The sequence below is a fragment of the Ptychodera flava genome, chromosome 8 (assembly GCF_041260155.1).
Source record: "Ptychodera flava strain L36383 chromosome 8, AS_Pfla_20210202, whole genome shotgun sequence".
NCBI classification, from domain to species: Eukaryota; Metazoa; Hemichordata; class Enteropneusta; family Ptychoderidae; genus Ptychodera; species Ptychodera flava.
This window is the reverse complement of record NC_091935.1, coordinates 9,048,425-9,070,954: the sequence shown is the minus strand read 5'-3', so window position 1 is coordinate 9,070,954 and position 22,530 is coordinate 9,048,425. Positions and strand designations below refer to the sequence as shown.

The window sequence follows — 22,530 nt, the reverse complement described above, 5'->3', positions numbered from 1 at the left end:
TCACTGAATAAATTTTGCACGCATTTACGAGCACTGGATATTACTACCGTTTTTAATCGAAAACCGTCCGTATACGCACATGACAGTTGTGACAAAAACAACACAAAAAATCTGGCGTACATTGTTACTGCATTACTTTGACCAAAAAATCACCCAAATGCCGAACAGTGATCATACAGAACTCTGCTGCAGGTTTCTGGACTAAACGACCCCAAACCGACCGGGTCCCAGTCAACTGTGCCGGGCTCGACGTCTACTCTATCAGCGTCAACTCAAACTTTCACTCCAGAAAACTTTACCCCACAAACTGGGAATATACTAAATTTACCTTGAAAAAATTTCAAACTTTGTATCGTATTGAAAAAATCTTACCGGGGCCACGGAGCAAATTAAAAAACCAACAAACCCAAAAAAAACAGTGGAATGATCATTAGTGTGCAAGGTCGCTGTATTATATGTCAGGGTGAAAAAATCTAGCTTTGAAATTTCTGGACTGTACAAACGGCGGGGCAGAATTAGACAAGATTACGACCAATGTGTTACCGCCGATGGTACATAACGTACTGTTGATAGCAGGTAGTTCGGTGTCCAGTGAGAACACGATTCCGAATATATCACGGCTGTTGATTTGAGCTGCCTCCGATCGAAAATTTTCAACACAAAGACATGATATCAATAATTTTGCGAGATTATAAGTACCCGCTGTCTTCTCGCCAAATAGCTGCGATCAAGATCATTATGATAGAAGCAATTGACCGCCGAACACCTGCTTGCTGATCTTATACACAACGTGTAAAAATTGATTATTCCTGCTGAGAAATACGACAGCAAATATTGCAATGTGAATTTCTTACTATCTTCCTCGCAATGGTTTGCATCTGTGTTTATTTTATCACGGTCACTGGACCATCTCTGACGATTTTTACTAACAAAGAATCAGTTCACACTCATCGTGGGAACACATTGCAAAGACGTTCACAAAATTTTCATCACATTCATCACATTACCGTAATCCCCGTTTCAAAGACGTAGGAAATGTATAATGATTTGTTTATCTTGAAAAATCCCGAACTGAAGCCTCTAAATACAAAATGATTTTTCTTCTGAACAACTTCCCGACAACTTTACAATCACACTCTGGTCATCACATGGCGGTTGTAACCGTGTCATGTGCTGCTGCCAATGGAGAATCAGAAACTTCAAATCAACAGTCAAAACGTACGGAAAAAGTATCAATATCTAAGCAATGTAAAACAATAATTTTGATAAGGTCAATTTATTGTATATATAAAAAAATCTCCTGACCACTCGGAACAGCGTAAGATTATGATCTCACTCATTCGAATACTACACTCACACGGTAGGGTAAAAATATGGGAACTCAGATCGTTATATACTGCTTCCGTCAAACGAGTCCGCTTATCTAAAGACGGCAAAAATGGTAAAAAAGACGGTAAAATGACAATAGTTATTATTGCTTGTCTCTGTAAATTTTGCCGACTATTCGTTAGTAGTTGTCGAATTTCTTGAGTTTGTCCGAAAACTATTTCAGTGAATGACGTAAGTTTCAAGACACCCGAGTGCGAACGCAATATCGATATGGAGATAGCAAAATCAGTCACAGACAATCGAGGAAGAACATAAGAGTCTATTAATCTGCGATTTAATTCATCCTAGGTTACCATGAAAGTAAAAAAGGTAATGTTGTGCCCAGGTTGGGAAAGAAAAGTTGATTAAGTTTTCAAAAAACGTCAGCTAATATACTCGAACAATTTAGTAAAAAACTAGCTCAGAAAAACGTATAGAGAAGAACGACATCACCGATCACGGCGATCTTCAGATCTTTTATCATGTTTCAGTCTGAACGGTCAACATTTGATGCTATAATCTATGTCAAGTGTCTCTTTTTGGTCAAATCCGACAGAGATGAATCAATCACGATTTAGTTTCATCGCCCCGACCCGACAGAAATAATGAACTCATGGGCACCTGTATACATGTAATCGTGGGTAGAGTTGACTCGTGGCATGAACGTATCCAATGCCCGTCCACTGCATGAGCCATTGACCGTGCATCGCGAGCAAACAACGGTTTTGGATATCACGAGAGCATTTTTTTTTCGCAGTCTGTGAGCGGTTGAGTGGTTTGGGTAGGCTGCATACATGTAGATCGGAATCGAGTTGATTTCGGCGGAAAACAGTTAGAAAGTAGTTTTTCGTGCTCCGTCCAAATTTGATCCGCATGTTGCCGGTTTTGTCCATGGTAATCAGCAGAGCTGTGGTGGGAGGCCGTATAACGCCGGGAATACACGTCATTGTACGCAGGGCTATGCCACAACATACTTCCAAAGGCGATCTATCGTAAAATATCGTACTGCAGGTCAACAAAAACATCACCCATTCATAGGCCTACAGGTACACATATCAACGAACAAAAAGGGAGAGGCAATCTGCTTGAAACCATGAAGTAGTCCGTTTGTGTCTGAATTCATTGAGGCGCGTGTTCAGTAACCGTTGGTCAAGTTTTTTCGTTCAGTAGTACATGATTACATCCATGAGTAGTAAGAATCGTTTATTCATTGTTGACATCGTAATCGATCCGATGTACACAACAAATGTTTGATCGTTTGCACCTTTGCGCGTCCCCTCGTGATTGGCAGCTGTTTGAATGCTTTCATCTATTGTTCGTTGGACGCTTCGAACACAGCATCGAAGCAGTTTTGGCATAAAAAATCAACTTAAAATGGAAAAAATGAGAGAATTTCGCCAACAGGGTGATGCCACAAGTATTCACAAAACGTAATATGTTGGAACAGTGCTTTAATTTACACCATGGTTGTTGAAAGATCCAGATTTTCGGGAGCATTCGTTGAATTACCATGTGCCACTCATGTTGGATTATGAATCCCCAGGGAGATAGGGGGTATTTATAGGCTCCCCTGCCTTTAAGTGACTGACTTGCCTCGACGCACAGGTATTTCCAATGAGAGTCTTTTTCAGCACTACGTAACTGCAGAGTGCTATTGCGCCAAAACACATTCTTGTTTTTCAGTCTGTATGACACCATTAAACATCAATATTTTGCATGCAATTTAAGCACAGCCCTTCGTCAACAAAAAAGGACCGTATTTTAAGTAAGAAATGTTAATAAGTTAATCTACAAGACGAAGACCATTGAAATGCCGAGAAATATTCTTCAACATATCCTATACGTACTTATGTAGTAATGTAAACTGACAGAAATATCATAATTTTGACCTACTGCATTTTGTAAGACCGAGGTGACTTATGGTTATTTTCGTTCAATACCATATGCCCTATAAAGTCAGACTTAAACCATGGCTGCGTGGTGGTTTCTCTTCAATATGGGACCTTACTTTTAATCTTACACTTGAATTAATGGTAGTGGCCATCGTTATATTTCGTCAATATAGTCATTTTGATAGATGATAAATTTTTAAAGATAATTATTAGTCTTAAGGAAATCCTGTCTTTTAATGTTGTTCCACTGCTACGTATAGAAATGTATAGAGCAAATTTTCAAATTTCTCTGTCAGGAGTAAATTTAGATATGAAGCCTCTGAAAATTAGAACACTATTTGTTTTCCAGGTGGACTAAAAAGGTCAGTGTATTCACAAGTTTTAACTACCTCATAACGAACGGTTATAATATCAATTTAATAGTAACCATTTCTCGTGATTTCACTTTGCATGTAATGCACTTCTATGATAACCCCTTTCTGTTCCTCTCTTTACGTTTGACACGGACTAAGAGTCGAATTTAAAAGACATCCGAAGGACACCCTTGTCTGAAGCTGCATCGGAGTAAAAAGCACGAAGAATTGGCCATAGAGGGCGCTAACGTGTCTACATGACGTGGCTCGGCTGAGACACGTAGTCCGTCGAAGTTTAATGCTATTCGGGTCCAAGTACTGTCATTTTCAGGGTAACATAACTGAGAAGCGATAGGCAGACTATCAGGTCAAATGAACCGTTCCTAAGAAAGTGGTCATGTAGAAACTATTTTTTAAAGAGTATGTTAACAGGGGATAGGAAAAAGTAATTGACACCTGATGTAGAAAATATGCAGAACACATCATGAAACAACGACTATAGATTACGCGTTGACTTTTATTAATAAAAATATTTACAAATCAACATTTCACAGTTAGATGTTATTACATTGATTGCATAATTTCTCCCTACCGTACACAAAAATGACACCCAAAGTAACGCACATTCACTTTTCGGACGTCGCGAAGTATAGTGTAAGTGACGCTGTCGAGTTTCGGACACTCTGTGCGTTGAATGTTGATGACCCACTTACACATTGTTGTTGAGGAAATTGAGAAATTGTTGGCTGGAAGAGATATACGAAATATACTGAGAAGAGAACGCAACCTTCATAGGATGAATCCACTGTCCCAGGCTTAAGTTCCCTCAATATTTATCATACACGGCACTGTACATAATGAAATGCGCGCGTGACAGACGGAACTGTTAACAAATTAATATCGGTCATTTCAAAAGCTCAAATTTCACTCCATACCCCGCTATACAGGTCTAATTCTACCGTAGAAAACAACGGGGTTGCATTCAAACAATGGCGGTTAGTTAGTTAAGGTAGTTTTGGCCTCGAAAATAAAAGATTTACACTTTTGCTGAAATTTTCCTCGAGCAAGCTGTTCAACAATTTCCTTTCAAAGTCAAGTGTAAGAATCAAGGGTCATCATGCAAATTTTGTTACTGGAGAAACTGCCCTATGATTATCGATATTTGAAATTCAAAATGGCCGCCATCCTTGTGTTATCTGTATGGGGAGGGGGAATAAAATTCCCGATTTTCACATAACTGAGCCGCTGAAAACTCTACATACTCCATAAGATTCAGAATGAGCCCCTACAAGTGGTATGCCACAAGAATATTGCAAACGTTTGAGAGTCTGAATATCTGTCCCCGAGGTGCATTCTACCAGGAAAAAAACACACTTCATCAGCAGCTGTTCTTGCTGCACTGAAATTGAATAAATTCATTGAAAATAATATCTACTGTGTGTTTCTTACCGGAGCTATACATTTACTTGGCACAAGTTGTCATAAAATTGTTGGATATTATTCGGAAAACAAAATTGCTCGCCGCTTTTTATTGATTCATCAGAAAGAGCCCCAGAACATTATTTTTTTTTTTTGGTCTGGCCTTATTGAGATATTTTTATCTGCATTTGTCGCGCTGCCTGACCTGCCACATAAAGTGGAGATGCGGTTTGCATAATTTGTAGACAATGTCTTTACACACTCGATGGGGAATATGTTATTCTACAAAATGAACTACTTTTAGTATGACGGCCGAAGGTATCGAGGCACAAGATTTCCACAACGGATGATTGATCTCACATTAGAAGCTGTGCAGCACAAATTTTGTCTTTGAAAAAATATAGAATCCATAAGAGGGAACGTACAAGCAGCTATCATCAACCTGACAAATTTAACACTTCACGAAATAATTAATACACTTCCTAAAACAAAGATAACTTTAAAAAAATTACGGATAATCTATAAAACAGGCAATGTAAACGGAAAAAATGTAAGTAATGTTATGTGATTGAGATCAGTACCCGTAAAACAACCAATAGGTCAAGCACTTGTGAATGGACCATTTTATATCCGGGGGGGGGGGGGGGGGGGCTTGGGAGATTTCGGAAAAAAAGATTCCGAGAGATTGCCTTTGAAAATAATCCAACCATGGATGACAGAGAAAAGAGAAAGCTCGACAGCAGATATAAAATAAAAAATAATGCATGAACAGTAACTTTAAGTCCTTACTTTAAATTTTCATCGCGTCCTCCGGGCGCTACATTGCATAACATCTTTAATTTTAGGTGTGCCCTTCGGGCACACTTTTTATAACATCTTTCAAAGTCGACGCGCCCTTCGGGCATCTTATTTTTATAACATCTTTCATTTTCGGCACAAAAATTCCACACTGAACATTTGAATTCATTACATTTCATTAATGCCCGATTTTACTCACACTTTTGCTGTTTTTTACATGAAGCCAGCGTTTCAATTTGAAACATTAAGTAGCATTTTTCATTTGCTGTGCTTGTGCTGCAGTTTCCTTATACGTGGAAATAGCTTGAATACTCAATTCAGCTTGTTCACTTAGCCTGTACTGGACATCCTGTGTCCATTGTTGTTCTTTACAATGCTGTGCTAGGCTTATCATAATTAGTCATAAAAAGTATTTGTTGCACATCGAGAGGTTCCCGCACTGACCCCGATATCGAATGTTTCTAGAACTACCATTTTTCAATTTCTATCAACTTGAAGCACAACATTTGCCATACAATGTGACAAGGGTTGGACAATAGTGCAAGAATTTGCTATAAAATAGACCTACTTATAAATATCTTAATAATATCCTTAATATCGTAAAATTGACCTTCTTATAAATGTCTTAATATTATCCTTTTATGATTTATTTTGTCTTTCAAAGCATGTTATAGGATACACCTGTTGATACCAAACAGAAGCTGCCTTCCACAAAGAATAGCAATACATACCCTAAGTTTTAACCAATGTATAATGTCAACTTTTGAAACATTAGAAATACCAAATACTTCTGTAGCATATACATATGCAGCAGCTGCATTTTGATTTATTAGCATTAATTAACATTTCTTTGCATTAGGCAGTGAAAAAAAGATTCCTATTCTTGGGATATTCACTTGTCTATGTTGACAAGGTGATAATGGGATTCATTTTATGTATAATACATTTTGACTGTTCATGAAATTCCAGTATTCAACTATCTCTATGCATTTGTAGTCTTTCAAATCCTTAGTCGGTGTGTGCAACATACTTTTAGCCTAATACCTAAATCAAAGTTAATCACATACAATGGTAGGGTTTTCCTGCACTGAGACCTAAATGACTTCGTATTTGTCTCCATCAGTAATTTTTGTGGTAGTAAAGAATGTTTATGTTTTCTTTCCAACTTTCAGTATTCTGAAGCAGATGCTGTTTGCCTATATTCTACGTAAACTTTGTGCTGCTTTCCGTTTCTTTCCTCATTCAGTCTTTTTTGTTATGCCAAATGCAGAGCAGAAAAGCATATTAATAAAAAAGAGCATTTATTGGCATTTCGGCGCGTGTATTCGCGTGAAAAAAACTCTGAGAGGGAAAGTGAAAAGAGATGCAAGAATTCGATCTCACGGTTGCAAAAAGTAATTCCAGGTGAAGCAGTGAGAAAAAACAATGCTCCACAGACAATCTTCCAACACCCCCGAATACAAAATGGTCCATCCCTTAGAACTATTAAACCATACCAGGGATGCAACAATGACATACACCATTGAACATGAACCGTCGATCTTGCTAACAATCGGGGACAATCGTCCGATGTGCCCTCCGTGGCTAGGTCAGCATTGCAAAGGTGTTTTGAGGAGGGTCCATGTTCGAAGAAACACCGTTTGGCCAGCAAATGACTAACGTATATGTCATTGTGCAAAGTGTCGTCACTCGGAAAGCGGGGTTTCTCACTTTTCATGGACGTCTGTGGACAGCATTCTTTAAAATCATCAAAATATCGATTGAATCTCTTTGAAATATTGACATTTATGACAGGCTAAATGAAATAAATCAACTCTTCATGCCTTTGTAACACGTAATGTATATATGGTAATAACTGTTATGGACTGTACGAAGACTTTGGCCGCAAAATCTCTATCGGCACGGAGTCCATTCGAAGGGATATGAGTCTCGCGGCGAATGAAGAGTCACTATTCCGTATTCCATTGACATCTGGGAAAATTGATGCTGCTATCTTGGAAGTTCTACGGCGCAATCAATGCTACACGAGGTTTTACGTAGAGTCAATATCTCCAATCCATGACCACATGGTTAATTCGCGGGAAGCTCCTCGTTTCATAGCAAGTACTAATGGGTCGATGACTGTGGTCACGAGCGTCTCTTCACGTATAGTGCCACTTGTAAATGTCTGTTGATATATCCGTACATACTGGCAGAACATAACACTGTCACAAATTCTCGGTCTCCACTGTGGTGGAAACAGCGCCACCATCGTGCACCGAAGTGTCCGCGACGACGCCATTCACGCCGGCGTCCCGCGACTGCTGTGTGTCGTACATATCCGATTTCTTTTTCCTCCTCTTGAAGAACGCATCCTTTATTCGAAAGACGAACAGCGCGATGAGGCTTTTATAAAGACACAAAGCTCACATATCGTTATGACGGAAACTCCGATGTATAATCCAAGCAATCCTCCAAGATCGCTCATCAAATCGTCATTCTGTATATACAGAAAAAAAAACCACCACTTTTTGTCAGAATATGAGTGATGGATTTGTCAGCAGATATTTCTACAATTTCAAGTCCAAATAGGACACTTTGAGAGTCTGTCGCAAAGCTCACAAAGAGTTAAAGGAGGGTTCAGTTATCATAGCCAGGGATGGGCCGACAAATTCTTCCTGTGCATCAGTCAACATAAGTGAACCCCTCCCATTGCCACCCCAAAATTTTTATGTTAATCGTGTTACGTATATGGACCATCTTTTATCTGTCGCAGCTACACTCGCAATCATTAAAGATCACGTGGCTTTGAGTTGTTGGCTACCCCATTTGAGAAATCGCATCTGCACGTTGAGATATTTACTGTGCCACAAAATCTATGAAAAACAGTCAGTTTCTTACAAAGGAAGGCGCGAAAAATCAACATTTTTAATAGTAGAGTCCCATATCAGAGAAATTCGTCAACCAGTTTAAGCATTTTTTCAATTATTTTATTTTCTTAATTTGCCCGCGGTTTGATGACGTCACCATTCGTTTCCACGTGACAATCTTATGGTCTAAAGTGTATCAACCTCAATGCAAAAACCAAATATATTAAATCTTTGACATAATATTGACACCCAAATACTTAGATGTTGCAGTACTGCACAAAATGTATGTACGACAATATTGGCATGATGAGCAAAAGATTGAATCTGTCGGTTGTTTAGGTCAGGGGTCATGAAGAGTGTGTGTGTCAATTGTCTAGGTCAGGGGTCATGTAGAGGCTGTAACTCACCGTATATGCTATGTTTTCTCTGATGAACTGCACGCTTAGACTGTCAAAGTACACTTCTATGTAGGCAAGGTTTTTCTGCATTGATAAACAAAAGTATCACAAACATCGTCGTTAACAACAACTATAGCTTTCTTGCGACTGACCAGATACACGGTAAAACTATTGTGTTCTGCAAAAATTGGCGGAAAGCACACTATGAAACAAACAGGTTCTCCGTACATATAGAGATGAATTTTTCACCAGCCTTGTTAGTAATGCATTTCGCAAGTCCCGTGTCAGCGAGTGTTCTCATTTTTCCTATTTTACAGTAATTTAAGTTGTCTTTTCAGTCGAAATAAAATATGTACTTTTAAAGCTGACAGGCCTCGTATCAATGAAAAGACAAAAACGCTTGATCCCTCATATATAATAGTCCTGGGGTACGCATTGAAAAAATGATTGAAAAGAACGGTTTATAAAATCATATATACATGTACTTACTGCGCAGATTCAGCGTCCGATATTCTCTTCGTCTTCGGTTAATTGCATTTATGCTTTTCAAAAGCTGTCTCTATAGAATATAAAAGTAAAAAATTGCTTTGTTATGTTCAGCAATTTTATATGTGAATCGGAAGGGTCTGTAAGCATTGAAAACTTTCACTGCTTAGTTTGTTTTCTATGGCATCGTTTGATATTTACCTTAGGAATAGAGTGACTGACAGTTTGAGGTGTATACATCGACCAATCAATAATAAATGCACTGACGGTAGATAGATAGATAGATAGATAGATAGATGGATAGAAAGATAGACAGAGAGAACACATACATACATACATACATACATACATACATACATACATACATACATACATACATACATATAAATAGAGAGGTAGAGAGACAACGAGTTGTTGTTACAATAGGAAAGATATATTTACCAAGTAACTTTCAGATGGCCAGGATGCCAAAGATGTTGTCTTGCTGAAACCATTTTCTCTAGCGAAATAAAATCGAATTATTTTAATTAATTGTCTCTGTCTTCTGGGTTTGTCTAACTAAACCATAGACTTCGAGAAAAATAAAATAATCGTGAATTGTGGCTAAAAATAGCCATGGAGCATATTCATATAAACTAAAACTGTGACGTCATAGATAATTTACTGTAAACACAATATTAAACATGGCAAGAATCATAGGAATAATGGTGAATTGTACACCACACATTTACTTCGAATAGCTCAACGCACCACAATGAAATAACGAAAGTAATTCTTCACTTACTCGCATGGTGGCCAGCATTCACATGGAAGAACTTGGTTATGCTGGAAATAGTGCATCAGCTGACGGCAAGCCTCTGATAGTTTACAGGTAGCCGGATTTACGGAAAAAAGCACAGAAAAAAAACACGAACTCAAAATTAACACAACAATAAAGTGGAACTGATATTGTGCGGTGGGGGAAGCACCCGGTACTTAGTGAATAGGTGTAATATATAGGATAGTGGGATGTGTCTTTTTTAAAAGGAGACTGTCGTCGGAACTGCGCTCAAAGGTCGCCAGAAACTCGTACGACCGATGTAAACACTGTATCCAAGGTACGATGGTGATTGATGAAAGTTAAAACACGTTTGTCATAATGCACATCATAAAATTTAAATGTTGCAGCTATGTTGACGTGATGCATCTATATGTAGTGCATGAAATACATTGTTTGTATACAAGAAAGTCGCACATGCGCAGTTCCGACGATCGCTTGATTATTTAGCGGTATCAGTTCTTTTACACATCAATCAGAGTATATTTTCTACCTTCGGTCCCTATGTGTTTATCTTTCGACATTTCAGCAACAATTTGCACCGAAAAATATTAAACTGAATTCGTGTTTCAGCAAAGGATCATACAACTGCCAACTCTACGACCAAGAGTCTCCACCTCCGAATGCGAAAATATAGGGCTTCAGTTCCCGTGCCCCTTACCTTGACGTTTGTCTAGAATTTTGCATTTCCCACCGCCGTAAAATGGAACGTCCATGCAACCGCAATACTCCTGCATCCGTTCTTGAAGGCAGATATGTTTGCAAGCCTTAAAGAAACAGAATCGAGACTGAAAATATTTCCAATAATTGATAGTTGTTGATTCGTCGAGCATTTTAATGTCGTCATCTCCTAGATGACCGTTGCCAAGCATTTTGTGAAAATGAAATGTTTAACATGTTCTCCGAGCACAGCTACAATAAAGTTTTCATCTCAACAACAGCCTGAGCAGACTATAAACTTTCCTTAAATAATAATAGTAATTTCTTAAAAGGAACAAACGTATGCTTTAAGCTTACACTTTTGCTGACAGGGAATTATGAATCAATATCTCTGTTAAATACACCTACCAGGGTGGAGTAGCTGAAACGCAGACCTTCAAAGATCGGTTCCTTGGTCTTTGTACAAAAACCATACGGGCGCCCTCTCCGTTCGTACGTGTTCTGTAACAAGAAATTTTCATCCATTTCACTTATAATTCTTGACTTTTAATCACTTTTCTGTATTGATCGATAAGTTCAGACTGACTGCGTTGCATGCTAGGTCATTATTGACTGGTCACGTCATAACTATATAATTATTTATGCCATGCCGTGTTCATCCGCGCAGCCGTCTTTGCTAGATCAAAGCGCATTCACTTTTCGGGCTCGTGATTATAGTACCTCATATATTGATGAAGGTCAAAATCGTGCATTTGGTGGGAATATCAAGGTTTGTGCAGTTCATCAAACACTGAGTCATCAGAATTGACGTCATAGTCGATGCTAGCTGCAATAATTGTAGCCTTGGTTGGCCGTGGGGCTTGGGCTTCTGTCGTGCGGCTCGTGCCTTGCCCCAACCAAGGCACGAGCCGCACGACAGAAGCCCAAGCCCCACGGCCAACCAAGGCTACAATTATGCAGCTAAGTCGATGCCACAAGCAATTTTACTGCATTTGTATCAATATTTCCCTCTTATCCACGCATGTTACGCCAGGAAATGGAAACTTTGACGACATGACAAAACTACCTGTCGAATTGCAAAGGACGTTGCAGCCCCAGTCTTCGCTGTCAAACCGTTATCTGCCGGCATAGGCATGTGATCTGGGTTATGGACACTGACACGAACGCCAGATTCCTGGCCGTAGATTCCAAGATACTCATGTTGTTCTGTGAACAGCGTCAGTTTTAGTCCTGAATGGTGAAAGGCGTATAAACAGTACAACTCAATATACTAACAAAGAACAAAATATACCGCACACATAAATACTGATCTCTGCCTCTCCGAATGATAGCTGCGACCTCCGACGTAAAGTACATCCAGGAACTAGGAGCTAGACTGGCCAATCAGCAATATGTCACAGAACAACATTTGCTTTATCAGCCTTGCTCTACCTTAGAGTGACTTTATGATAATTAATTATGATAGTAGGTTGTATTATCTGGCATGCCTTGATAGTAACTACTCACCGTACTGTGCACCGGACTTTGTAGCGTTTCTGATGACGTCACCGTCTGTACCGTGATTGAACGTGTAACAGTTGCCATACACTATATCTTGAAAGGGTTTGAAATCACTGGAGAAAATAAAGATTAAATGACACAATTAATTATCGTTTGAATCAAACTTCTTGTAGTGTAGTCATTAACTCATTAAACTTCTGTAAAAATAACAAAATAGACAAAAACCAAAACCGCTTGATGTAGTTAAATCGCATTTTTTGCCGAGCAACCGACTATCTGGTTTTGCCAGGAATTTTAACATTTTGACCATTTTCAAATCGGTATGTAAAAGTGAGCTTCAAACTATTACAGCAATATTAGAGAAGGCACAACCATCGTTGGTCCACTAGAAGTTTTTCTCTTGTAGAAGTGTGAAGGCTCTTGACTGATTATTGGACAAACGATGCCTGAATCATCAAACTCAAAGGTTCTTGTTAACTTTATAAAGCTTTCAATGGTTTTATTCCTGGCAGTGTTTCAGATTTGACTCATAAAGTCGTGTTTAATTCGCCCCTACCTGTGATTACATGGCCGTTCATTGTAACTGCACTGCAATATGAAGTCCTCGGCCTGGTGGCCGTACTCCTTAATCTCCTCGGCGCTGAGCTGCAGCACTTGTTTCAAGTCGCTGAAGTCGGGCGTCGAGCTGAACGTGACAAAGCCGTTCCAGTCGGGTGGGTCCTCGCGACGCACCCTGTCAAAGCCCGGGTCCTTGAAGTAGTACTTGATGAAGTTTTCAAAAAGTTCTTCGTCTTGGGAGATGTTGGCAAATCTATGCCACCAACCGTCAACAAATACCTCATTGTTGTCCCGTCCAAAGTCTGGTATAAACATAAAAAGTATATATAATGCACAGCATTTTGTGATAATGACGAACATTGTTATGTATTATTCAGAGATTTATATTTCTCTCACCATCAAACAGAGAAGACAAAATCGCCAAAGGTCTGTCCCCATCACACTAAGCGGAGATCACAGACCTCCCATTCCGAGTTCTATTTTGTGAATCAATATTTTCGGTTCCTCCATGAGCCATGCCAACCGTGCTGAACCACAGTCAAAACATCTGCACGTTCTAGTATCCAGAGCATACAGTTGATGGGAGAGACCCCGGGAGAGACCGCGGCCGAGGCCGTGGTAGTATTGAGATCTATCACATGATACAAATGCCTTTGCAAAGTTATACCGCACCATGTGTCATCATTGACTACATGGTTAAAAAAAACCCGATACAATGATGCGAGATTTTACCCTGATAGATGCATTTTGGCCATTGTTCATCCTCCGAGTTGGGACAATCGCCGTTGATGTCGCACACCATGATCTCGTCAATACACATCTGGTCGTTGCACTTGAAGAATCCATCGGGACATTTGCCAGTTGCGTCTGGTACGACTGTAAATCAAGAAAATTGCATCTTATCGTCATGTCGAGAATTAGTTTTACATGAACGTGCAAAAGTTTACTTTGATCAGGCAGAAAATGTTATATTCCCTGATGAGGAAAGAGCTGTACAGTTCTTGGAGCATGCGCTGTGAGCTTTAACTCGAAAAGGCAGGAATCTTTGGAATAAAATCGGCAAGCTATGGCGTGACTACAGCAGTTTTGGGTCTGAATCACAGTCACCTGTTTCCTGAAATTCCAAGCTGCGCCTACGCGCCCCTCAGACGTGTGTATCAGGCGTATATATACACGTCTGTGCGTAGGCGCAGAAATAAATAGAAAACAGGCTACTGTGGTCTGACTAGCTAAAATAACAGGAGAGGGGAAATAGTACATGGTATAATACTGCAACGACTGAACTTTCCTGAAGATCAACAATGTAGTGAGCGAATCGATATCCACGGTTTGAGAGGGAACCTTACCGTTTTCGCCTTCACAAATTTTGCAACTCAGAGGGCAGTATTTCTTCATAAACGTTGGCGTTTGGTCGCACTCGCCGTTATCAGCCCAGAACTTACAGTTGATGTTGCTATCAGAACATACTGCACAACGAATGAAATAAAATGAAGGAAAATAAACGAATGAAGGATTCACGTTAAATGAAGATGTTAAAATGGAGTAATTTTAAAAGTTGGTTTGTAGGAATACTAGTACATGCGCACCTAAATTACAATCTGCGCGAGCAAATATTGTTGCGCTTGTAGTTAGGGGTAATAAGGGTTAAGGCTCGAGATAAAATCTCTACAAGAGAGGGCGTTACAATATGTATCATGACGTTTGGGGATATATGTATATGTAGATACTTTGATTTCTTTGGAAAGACAGAGACACAACTTTGAATAATTCTACCTTCCATCATATGAAGTTAACTTTCCACTTTAAAGTGTTACTTTGATGTTTGGATATATGTTGTTTTTTGATGCGAAGTAGCATGGCATTTAAGTCACTGTATATTGGGACAGAGGGTCCCTAGAATATGCACAACTCACAAAGACTTGTACAGTTCTGTTTCTCATCGCTTCCATCCGGGCAATCGTTGTAGTTGTTGCAAACTTTCCAAGACTTGATGCATTCGCCGTTGGTGCATTCAAATTCGTCTTCTGCGCACGGAGCTGAAAAGGGTGAGAGTAAAAGTCAGGGTGTGACATTTCGGGAGACAGCTGAATGCTACTCTCGAAGTGATGCTAATCGCGGTTTATACCAATGGCAATGCATAGTGCTCGCAAGTTCAGAGTAAAATTTTCCTTCATCTGGTTTTAGCTGGATACAAAATGCGTTTTACTTGCATATATGTATTTTGATTGAGTTGTAGACTTTGTGTCCGAGTCAACATCAGGAGCACGGCCTGTGTCTTTCCAGCGCAGGACCCTCGACTGATGATACAGGTCTTAACATACGTTCAAAAGATTGCCACTCGATGAGTCTATGTCACCTCCGATTACTCCAGTGCAATCCAGTTAGCTGGAGATTCGTTTATCACGGATAAAATGTATTTTATGTCCCGGCTCATTCGGGATCTCGGGCGTAAAAACGTCTGATTCTGACGCGCGCGACGATGCAAAAAACGGGGTTTCCCTCAAAAAGTTTGAAGATTTCATAACTTGGCAGACCCATAATTAAATCCGTTCAAAACAGTCACTCTGAGCGAACCCGCCATTTTCGATTGAAATGTAGATCGGTTGATAGTCAGATGAGCTGAAGAGGTCAAAGTGTAATGGCACTCTTGTTGTTATGCCACGAGAAGGCAGCATTTTGTAACTTCAACTCACTTCAGACGATCTCATTCTATCAAACTATAATACCAAGCGCATTTTCACTCTTAAGGTAGTATGCACCTCGAAAGTGAAAGACTTAAACTTTTGCTCTAACTTCCTAAAGGAATCTTTCAATCATTCTCTTTCAAAATCAAGAATAAAAATAGGGGGTCACCGTGCAAATTTTGGTACTAGAGAAACAAATTACCCGAGATTTACCCATATTAGAAATTCAAAATGGCTGCCATCCCTGTGTTAACTCTATGGAGAAAAATAAAAATTTTCGAATTTCGAAAAACTAAGCTGCTGAAAAGTTTTCTTTCACCAAGAGCTTTAAAATGAACTCCCACATGTGGTATATCAGAACAGAATTGTAAAGTTTGAGAGTCCGAATGTCTGTCCCCGAGGTGCGTTTTCACTCTTAAGGTAGAATGCGCCTCGGAGACAGATATTCGGACTCTCAAACTTTAACAATTCTTTTCTGATCTACCACTTGTGGGGGTTCATTTTAAAGCCCTTGGTCCAAAAAAATTTTCACCGTCTTAGTTTTTCGGAAATCAATAATTTTATTTTACTCAATAGCGTTAACACACGTATGGTAGCTATTTTGAATTTCAAATATCGGTAAAGCCTGGCAAATTTGTTTCTCTGTACCAAAATTTGCGCGGTGACCCCGATTATTTTTCTTGATTTTGAAATAGAATTGTTGGAAGATTCTTTGAGAAAAGTTTGAGCAAAACTTTAAGTCTTTCGCTTTCGAGGCGCATATGTGATATGATGAAAACACAGCTTACCATAATCACAACTCTTTTCGTCGCTCTGGTCACCACAGTCGTCTATCCAATCACATTGCATTTCCTTTGGTATACATTTCTTATTCTCACACGTAAATTCCCATTCTTGACACACCCCTACAAAGTTAAGAAATATTTTTTGTGGAAAAAAAAACTCGCACAAACGAAGCCGAAGATACGGAACAGTAATTCAGAACATGTTAGTCGTAATAATTTTGCAAGTATTCACGTAAACTACAAACAATCAACCAAATAGCTTAGCTTGTTATGAGTGTCAACTAACAAATCTATCACAGAAGCAAGTATTATGTAAACACTTTGAAAGTTAATAATTATAGTAAGTTGCAGCGATTTATACGCCCGTCTTTAATACACTTGATCAATATCCAGTTGCTTTCGGTTTTCTTAGAGAGACTACAAAGATTTACCTAAAATAAATAATTACCAATGATAGAAATGTTTCAACGAAATTTCCAATATAAATTGAAATTTCCCGCAGTCCATTCACCCATAATAAAACATGTCATGCTCAAGAATCGATGTACGGGTAATTGATGGCGTCAATCCCACTATAATTGGCCTTTTTCCTTTACGGACTAGTGGGAGGATGTCTTTTAACTCAAATGTGGCTCACTTCTCATCATAGGGAACATGGAAGCCATGCTTACTGAATTTACAGCTTCCTCGTCGGTACCGTCACGGCAGTCCTGAAGGTAATTGCATTTATCCGTGTACGGGTGACAAAAGTTGTTGTCGCAAAAGAAACCGTCGCATTCTCGACCGCTGCTTTCACCTGTGAAGAGGAAATACTAGTTCAGTGTGATGGCCATTCGCACGGTAGACCTGTTCATTGATGGTTCGACTCTCGACGATTATAAACTTATATGCTGGACGAAACTGACATCAAGACAGTATGTTCCACACCCATAGCAATTCCCTTCCAACTCGATTTCAGAAAATTTTTGTCACACCTGGAGAACATTTGGCCACATTCTCCTACTGGTAGAAATCAGTACTTGCCCGGGGATTCCTTTAATGGTGTATAAATACAAACACACACCCCTAGGATAATGTTGAATGTTTCTACTGCAGCTTAGTATGGGACCAAATTCTGAAGTCCCGCTGAACTTTTTTTCTATTAGGATGTGCGACATCAAAGAAACAAAACAATACTTGTATGTTGCCTATTACAAATCTTTAGGTAATAGGATCTGTCGAACGGTTTGACGATTTTTTCGGCATTTACATTTTCTCAGCCTGTGTGTTACAGTGTCTCAAACCGTTGACATGTCTTGACATTCGACCCTAGCCACCCCCATCCCCCCAGTTATTAAATGTTCTATGGACATCGCCATTCATGGTGTGATCGAGGCGACGGGACAAATACCCTCAGAGTTCGACATTATTCATCACCAGAACATTTCTATCTACCAGTTAGGGATAGGTTAGGGTAAGGGTCGAGTGGATAAATGTCCACAATGGCACCGTGGTTGGGGAGGGTTACCGGGCTCGCCGGTTACCGGCTGTTACTCACCGCAGTTCGTTTCATCTTCGCCTTCGTTGCAATCCTCAATACCATCACATCGTCGCTCATCTGGTATGCACACCCCGGAAGTGCCACCTTTTGAACACTTAAATTGATTCTCACCGCAAACATAGCTACCTGTAAATAAATAAATAAATAAATAAATAAATAAATAAATAAATAAATAAGTGTTCAAAGATACTTCACAATATCAATATGTGAGATCAGCACTCATCATAGACCACTGACCAAGAACTTAAAGCGCAGTGGTCGTCGCGCTGCGCGTGCGTGATTTTTTGTTGATAAACATAAATTTTGTAAACATAAGTCTTCTCAACTTCAATAGGAGTGAGATGGGAGCAGTCCCCCACTTTGTTAAGGCCTTTGTAAGACTCAACATCATGCAATAGTAAAATATTAAGATCGGAAACGAACTTGAGTGGTGTATTTCTAAACTCGTGTAGAGCTACGAACATTGGGACACTACACTCAGCACACTATGTCGCTGAGTTTACTGCACGCAGACACAGTGAACAAAAAGCTTTGATCGCGCGCGATCACGTTGGTTGTACACGATGCTATGTACAATACAGTGAAAATACATAACTAAAATGATCAACATTGCCTATATATGTAGACCAGCAACAAGCACAATGCCTAACACAAAAATTACACTCAAGACCATGATCGGCAAGCCATAGCAGGACACGAGAGATGTTGGGAGACGGTCACCGCGTTGACGTACACGGATATAGAGAATCCGGTCCCACAACGTACCGGCCGCGACGACTTGGCCCACAACCAACTGTTGATCACCATGTCTTACTTCTCCTAGTATTACGTGGTAAGAAATAGTAAAATGACAGGAAACAATAGACAAAACGAGCGGGTTTTCGCGGCATTTGACAGGAAAATTGCACGGCTACACCGTGCATAGACGTATCGAGAGATCCTGTGCCCCGGCCCTGTGCACGGTCATGGCAGTGATCCAACCGCTAGCTGGTGTAGGCCTACCGGTGATGGGCAAACGTCGTTGTTGTACCTCCTGATTGCCGGGTAGGTCTGAATCCTCTTTCAAGTAAGATAACCCCCACATAACAAGAAGACCTATGAAAGGTCCTTCGCTTGACTTGATACCTATACTCGGAATTCTCGTTTGCACCCCCAAACGGGGTAAACTTTGTAGTTGAGTTGGATTCTCCACAGCCGAGTGAAGCGCGCCATATACCCGGTTTGACACGGACGTTCATACAGACCACGGAACGGAACAGATGCAGAGATGCTTCTTGCTGCAGCGGGCATTGCTCTGCGAGCTGTAGATTTCTGTAGTTTGTACTCCTGTCGGGCCTCTTGAAATGAAAGCTCTCGTCCTTGCTAGCGATGTCGAAAACTAGAGCCCGGTCGTTGATAGTCTGTTGGCGTATACATGCGTACATGCGTACGTCTAGCTCTATGGCTCGAGCGATAACAGTAGCCGAGCCCAATTCAACTGATTCAAGAAAATCATGAGCAAATGTGACCTCAATCCAGCGTGCAATTATTGTTCAATATTCAGCAGATATTTAACTTAGATTAATTGACCTTTTATCGCGTGTTACATTTGGTTAGTTGGTATACTTGTGACAGATGAGCCGCCATTTTAACAAGCGGCAATATCGCAAACATTACAATCAACCCGTAACATGTGCGGCGTTCTTGGATTTGTTTACAACAGAGGGGGACCCCCTCAGGAGGATGCGCAGCGCGACGACCACTGCGCTTTAAGTATGGGTAATATGAGACTTACTGAAGTCACAGCCAAACTCGTCACTCCCATCCGGGCAATTTCTCATTCCATCGCAGACCAGGTAGGCTTTGACGCAATGAATGCCGTTATTACAGAGACTATCTCCAGGAAGGCATGGCACTGCAAGGAAAAGTTGTTGGACAATTTAATTTTTTTGCCATAGACGTCTTGGTACGACACACAGGAAAATTTTCAGGAATTATTAACGGAACTTTCCTTCCATGTATATAAATGACTGTCACGAAAAACACGCGAACTGTGATGCTTTGTCGAATACTATATAGGCTTCCAGTTCTATTAGGCGAACTAAATACAACTGCAACTTATATAAAGATCCATCTATTTATACCATTGGCATGGCCAAATTTCATATTTATAAATCTTGTTTTATGAATATACTTACCATAATAAGCTTGGACTCTAATATTTAACATCATGTTAACAAAGGCATAGTGGTTGCTGTCCAATAACGCCGAGGCACGCACTTTGTTGGTGTTGCAGATCGTGACTGCGGGGAATTTCAGCGTTGTGGCACCCGTCTCTTCCATGTCAATGTTCGTCTTGCGGTCGTAGAACCGTATCATCATCACAGAAGCCTGTACTATGAAGCCGATGCACGCACCTACCACGACTAGGGCCCACAAGAGCCTGCTGGCGCCCGACCTGGACCGACCGATGTTGGGCAGGCCGTGCCACGTCGTGTTATCACAAAAATCATGGGCAACTTCACTCAAATCCTTGGAGAGGTCGCTTTTCTTGACACTTTCGTCATCATCAGAACTGAGAGTTGATAGGTCATCGACGGCTATCGACATCGCTTGATCCTGGCTACGATCTGAAGTGATGGCGCTGTTCCGGGAAGACATACAGATGAGAACGTGATTAGGAAATCGTCCGAGACTTTTCCACACCACCCAGCAACTCCTTTACTGAAGATACTACGTTGTGCATTTTGTTGGGTTCCCAATACAGTGTCATATTACAAACTACTGAGTGAAATTCTTGGAAAAGTGTAAAAGCTATAAACACGATTGGAACTAATTTAGGATAATTGGATGGTGAAGTAATGTCGGTTTAATCTGCAAATGTAAGCTCATCTGCTTTTCTTTTTAGGTTACACACTTGTTTTTATGAGTAACGCAACATTCAGCTATAGGGCACCTAACACTTTTGAGAAATTTGAACAATATGAAGATCCAATTATCACAAATTAGTTCCAATCGTGTTATAAAATCTTCATTTGCCTTGATCGTGAAGTCAAAGAACTTGTCGATGGAAAACAAGACGTACGTAGTAATTGCGGGAAAGGAAAAACACAGTGATTCGGATGATCGCGATGCATGGGATGGATTTATCTTGATGTCATTGCTTTCTGTCCCAGGGATATCGGTAAATCATACTATTTTTTTGCGATGCGATAACCACATCAACGCACATAGGAAGTAGTCTATTTTCATTCAGCTTACCTTGGTATATTACCGTTGCTTGAAATGTCCACAGAATAACCATTGTTTATGTGTGATTTCTAAGCAAAGGGAGATTAAACAACAATTAATTAATCAAGATTTTCACGGTAGGTCTATCTTGCTTGGCAACAAGACTTTAAATTTGTGTCGGTTGAGATAATTGCATAGAGCAATTACGTGGACTGCATTGATTATACGTACGTACACATCACTCAATCACTAATCACTAACTCACTCAATTAATCAATCAATCAATCAATCTATCTATCTATATATCTGCCGCTTTTGTATGTATGTATGTATGTATGTATGTATGTATGTATGTATGTATGTATGTATGTATGTATGTATGTATGTATGTATGTATGTATGTATGTATGTATGTGTATGTATGTATGTATGTATGTATGTATGTATGTATGTATGTATGTATGTATGTATGTATGTATGTATGCATGCATGCATGCATGCACGGTATCTATGTATCTATGTATCTATGTATGTATCTATGTATCTATGTATGTATCTTTGTATCTATGTATGTATGTATCTATGTATGTATGTCTATCATTCCATCTATCATCTGAGTCTGTCTGTCTGTCTGTCTGTCTGTCCATCTATCTATCTATCTATCTATCTATCTATCTATCTATCTAAGTCTATCTATCTATCTATCTATCTATCTATCTATCCACTATTATCTATCTATCAATCTTTCTCTTATCCTTTCATATGTCTATTCGAACTTATCTACCCATGCAAAGCGTCCAGACATTTGAAGTAAAACTATCATTAAGAGTTTTACCATTGTCATGCGTCTGTTTTTCCTCTGCCGTTGTTTTTCTCTCTTTTTCCGCTTTTTGGATCGGCGGACACAGACCACAGTGATGTTGATAGCGATCAAGAAAGCGATGAAGACAACCTGACCAGCGATCAGTATTGACACTGAAAATGTAAAAATAATTATGCTGGGGACATGCTTAACTAAAGGAGATACGAAAGTTTGCATATTCTCAAAAGTATTTAGTATTTCTGTGCTGCATTTGAGTTTCAAACTTTGTAACGTGAAACAATTACATGTATGCAAATTTCTCTAGGAATCGTGATTCACCGGATTTAATATATGAACATACTTTCGGAATGAGATTTATCAAATCAATGGTCGATACCTCTCGATTGGTGT

The 22,530-nt window shown here is 39.7% G+C and overlaps 1 protein-coding gene and 2 long non-coding RNA genes across 3 annotated transcripts in view; 1 reads left to right on the top strand and 2 right to left on the bottom strand.

The window, feature by feature from the left end:
• The window catches only part of LOC139138408 (uncharacterized), a 251,467-nt gene that overhangs the window by 119,859 nt on the left and 109,078 nt on the right, over window positions 1-22,530 (top strand). The gene's annotated exons all lie outside the window — the stretch shown is intronic.
• On the bottom strand, window positions 4,111-9,165 carry LOC139138404 (uncharacterized). Its single transcript, XR_011553601.1, has 2 exons — window positions 9,087-9,165; window positions 4,111-8,309 (listed from the first exon to the last, which is right to left on the bottom strand). It is a non-coding gene; the product is annotated as an uncharacterized lncRNA (long non-coding RNA).
• LOC139139429 (uncharacterized) overlaps window positions 9,547-22,530 on the bottom strand; it is a 28,671-nt gene continuing 15,687 nt past the window's right edge. Inside the window, exons 7-24 of the mRNA XM_070708343.1 lie at window positions 22,153-22,292; window positions 21,348-21,406; window positions 20,285-20,730; window positions 19,882-20,001; window positions 18,105-18,233; window positions 17,205-17,363; window positions 16,571-16,687; window positions 15,012-15,134; window positions 14,445-14,564; window positions 13,831-13,974; window positions 13,097-13,400; window positions 12,547-12,653; window positions 12,107-12,270; window positions 11,449-11,541; window positions 11,042-11,147; window positions 10,348-10,420; window positions 10,005-10,062; window positions 9,547-9,636 (exon numbers count right to left, since the gene is read on the bottom strand). Of these exons, the coding sequence (XP_070564444.1) occupies window positions 9,547-9,636; window positions 10,005-10,062; window positions 10,348-10,420; window positions 11,042-11,147; window positions 11,449-11,541; window positions 12,107-12,270; window positions 12,547-12,653; window positions 13,097-13,400; window positions 13,831-13,974; window positions 14,445-14,564; window positions 15,012-15,134; window positions 16,571-16,687; window positions 17,205-17,363; window positions 18,105-18,233; window positions 19,882-20,001; window positions 20,285-20,730; window positions 21,348-21,406; window positions 22,153-22,292 (2,552 nt within the window). The remainder of the gene's footprint in view (window positions 9,637-10,004; window positions 10,063-10,347; window positions 10,421-11,041; window positions 11,148-11,448; window positions 11,542-12,106; window positions 12,271-12,546; window positions 12,654-13,096; window positions 13,401-13,830; window positions 13,975-14,444; window positions 14,565-15,011; window positions 15,135-16,570; window positions 16,688-17,204; window positions 17,364-18,104; window positions 18,234-19,881; window positions 20,002-20,284; window positions 20,731-21,347; window positions 21,407-22,152; window positions 22,293-22,530) is intronic.